The sequence below is a fragment of the Macrobrachium nipponense genome, chromosome 9 (genome assembly GCF_015104395.2).
Source record: "Macrobrachium nipponense isolate FS-2020 chromosome 9, ASM1510439v2, whole genome shotgun sequence".
Classification (NCBI taxonomy): domain Eukaryota; kingdom Metazoa; phylum Arthropoda; class Malacostraca; order Decapoda; family Palaemonidae; genus Macrobrachium; species Macrobrachium nipponense.
This window is the reverse complement of record NC_061110.1, coordinates 22,583,127-22,586,736: the sequence shown is the minus strand read 5'-3', so window position 1 is coordinate 22,586,736 and position 3,610 is coordinate 22,583,127. Positions and strand designations below refer to the sequence as shown.

General features: G+C 40.0%; 1 protein-coding gene across 1 annotated transcript in view; it reads right to left on the bottom strand.

Annotated features, from left to right (window-relative positions):
• LOC135218345 (ADP-ribosylation factor-like protein 2) overlaps positions 1–2,820 on the bottom strand; it is a 173,034-nt gene extending 170,214 nt beyond the window's left edge. The window contains exon 1 of the mRNA XM_064254572.1: positions 2,606–2,820. Within this exon, the coding sequence (XP_064110642.1) occupies positions 2,606–2,670 (65 nt within the window). The 5' untranslated portion in view covers positions 2,671–2,820. The remainder of the gene's footprint in view (positions 1–2,605) is intronic.
• Positions 2,821–3,610: the final 790 nt, after the last annotated feature.

Genomic DNA, 3,610 nt, shown 5'->3' with positions numbered 1-3,610 from the left:
AGGCAGGAAAGAGGACGAAGTGTCCGTCACCAAAGAGTCACTGGGACTTTCCGATGACTTCTTTGGCCGGCCTAAGTCTCTTCCTGCCCTCGTACAGACCCACTGCGCCTCGGACCAATCCATACAAACCATACATGGCTCGTTACGAGAGCACTCTCGCCCTCGACAACGAGAACAAACCTCGTGGGGGTCCACCTCTCAAAGGACCTGAACCCCCCACATTTACGTCCCTCCAGCCCGGGACACACTCTACGGGCGACTGGAGGGCGCGGTGAAATTTCAATTTCCTCTGATTCACTCATTGTAATCAATTGAAATAGAGAAAAAAGTACTTACTATCACTCCTGATACACAGAATAGAAACCAAAATACTCAAGAATTGAGCAAACGACAAGCGGGCAGAGCGATGGCGAACACGTCCTTCCCACACACGGCCGAAAGCAAAGTGATTTGTTTACCTCCCAGTCGCGCGCGCGCGACGATCGGACAAGCAGTTAACTACCGTTCTCCCCTTGTCGAAGCTTACGACCGTTCCAGCTGCCGCTAGCTACTTCCTATTGTTAAAGGACCGATGGTTTGTATTACGTATCGGAACAAATAATGAAAAAAGTACTTACATTTTTCATTACACCCTTTCGCCCAAATACATGACTCGGCGCGAGCGCGCGCGCCCTCGGCACCGAGACATAATTCAAGGGTTCAATTCATGAAAAGAGCGGAAATCGCCGTCTCTACTGCGATAGCTCCATGTTGATTCATAATTAAGTAATGAAAATGAAACAGTGTACTTACAGTTTCATTTTCAAGTCAAACCACCCATTAGTAGAAAACACAATATAAACAAAGCCTACGACGATGAAGCGGGCAGAGAGCGATGACGAAACACGTCCTTCACTCCCGCGGCCGAAAGCAAAAGTGATTTGTTTACCTCCCAGTCGCGCGGCGCGCGACGATCGGACAAGCAGTTAACTACCTGTTCTCCCCTTGTTCGAAGCTTACGACCGTTCCAGCTGCCGCTTAGCTACTTCCTATTGTTAAAGGGGACCGAGGGTTTGTATTACGTATCGGAACAAATAGAGCTTTACACACACCCAATACAAAATAAATAATTACTATCATGGTAACTCAACCTGCCTGTTATGTTTATTACATTTTATTTTAAACAACCTCTCATCAGATACTCAAAAGAAAAAAAAAAAAAACCCATTCGGGAGTGTTGCCATAATTTACACAAGGCAACCACGTGCAGATGTAGGTTTTGGGAGTTGCCACGCCTTTTATTTCCCTTAGCGAGCAGGATACTATGTTGTGATATTGTGTGTGTGTAAGTATGCTATTATATACGATTTTTTTATTGCACGTTTCTAATTTATTAACATACAACAAGTCTTGACTGAAAAGAACAACATTTCAGTATTTTCCCTTGCGTAAAAGTTAAATTTGTTCTATGGGGAATTTCTTTATTATTCATAAATATATATGAATAAAATAAAGTTCTAAACATTAGAACTTTTACTAGAGAAATAGTTTTATCATGAAAAAATAATTCAAGTTAAGCAATGTTATGAGGGAATTTGTGAGAAGATAGAAAATGACACTCTGAAGAGGCTTATAGCAGTTCCCCATACAGCCGCTCAAGAGGCTTGTAGCAGTGTAGCAGTTCTCGGGTTAAAGACAGTTTTGTTCAAAACAAAACAAAGCCATTAGAAAATAATAAATTTCTCCTCCAAATAGAGAATGGTGCAATGGTACAGGAATGGAATGGAAAATAGAGTTTAGGCAAGCACTGGGACCAATAAAGTCATTCAGCACTTGGTAGGAAACTGACAGTAGGTAGACTTGAAAGGAGTAACAGGAAGAAACCCTCATTGTTGCACTATGAAGTACCTACTTGTTAGGTTCAAGAGGGTGGATAGCAAAATGAAAGAAAGGTAATATGAAGGAGGTATGGTGAAAGGAATGAAAGGGGTTCCAGCTAGGGGCCAAAGGGTTGCTGCAAAGAACCTTTAGTAATGCCTATAGTGCACCCAGTGAGAGCACTGATGGCAATACCCCGCTACAGCGGCAATGGTATAAATTTACAAAAAGGTAAAACTGAAGATTATTGCTTTGACCCTCTGGTTCAATAACTACCAGTTTACATGAAAATGGATACAGTGTTAAGGACCAGCCCCGGAGATGAAAGTAAAATTTTATAAACAAAAGAAGGTAGCCTATAGGTAGTACCTAAATTATCATAAACATAAACAAATGACAAATGAACAAACCAAGCAAACAAATGGGGGCAAATATTCCCGTCAGTGACTGGCAGCCACCCCACAATAGTATACTCTTCAGTTTTCCCCTTTTATACAACCCAAATTAGGTAAAAGCCCATTTTCTAAGTTTTAGCTCAGACTAGCCTACAGCCTACCTAGGATAGCTAAAACGAACAATTAGGTATTTAACACCTGGGGGTAATTGTACACAGGATAGCCTAGCCTATAGCCTATGTCACCTTTGAGCAACATGGTAGGTTAATCAAGAGACGACAGATGTTAATTTCACAAAGTTTACGGGAAAAAAATGAGTAGCCTAACACTTCAGTAGTAGTATTAAAGGATACAACATAAGGAGGCGAACTTCATGTTCCTTTTGTTTTAATTTCTTCAGTATGGTGTGCAGACCCATGTTACCCGGCGAATATACTAATAAGAAGTGTATTGGTACGACTTTGACAAATGACAGGTGACAACACGCAGCACAAAACAAGAACAACGTTTGTTTGTTACTTATTGGCGAAGATCAAAGTGTAGTATTGTGGTAGGGAGAGGCGAACCTTTGTAACGGCACATCTACAATGTCTTCTTCACACTATTTGGTCGAATGAGTCGCTACTTTTTCTGTGTCCTTATCTTCCTATTTAACAACAAGGATGCTCTCTAGTGATCCATATTTTTCTTCACTTATAAATAACTTCCCTGGCATGTCTGTCAAGTTTCTTTCAGATGGCTGCTGAAGCCATTGGCGCCCGTACATAGGGCGAAGGGGCACTTACCCCTCCCCACTCAAATCCTGGAAAAATGTATTATATATATATATATATATATATATATATATATATATATATATATATATATATAGTGTGTGTATGTGTGTGTGTGTGTGTGTGTGTTGTGTGTGTGTATAACTGAATCACGAAAGTTAGGAACGTGATAAATCCATAAATAAAGATATATGCCACGAAGGAAAAATAAACGAAGGAGGTCTGCAAGATCTTTCGACGTTAAAAGTCCTTTACTGAGCAGAGACTGACATACATATGAGAAAAGACAATACAAGAAGATTCGTATAACTGACAGATAGGGATTATAAGAGATTAGTACCTAGAATCCGCACACCTGGAAGATAAGAAACCAAATTCCCAAACAAGCATAAACAATGGGTGCAATTAAAGGTTTAAGACAATCATCTCAGATACAATTTCAAGACAATTAAAGGATTATAGGTTACAGCTATTCAGAACTTGGTAAACAAAACCATAATTCACAATACATGACAGACATACATTACAACAAAATTAATAACTCTAAGGCAACTGATTTTTATTAATCAGTAATATATCTTTGAG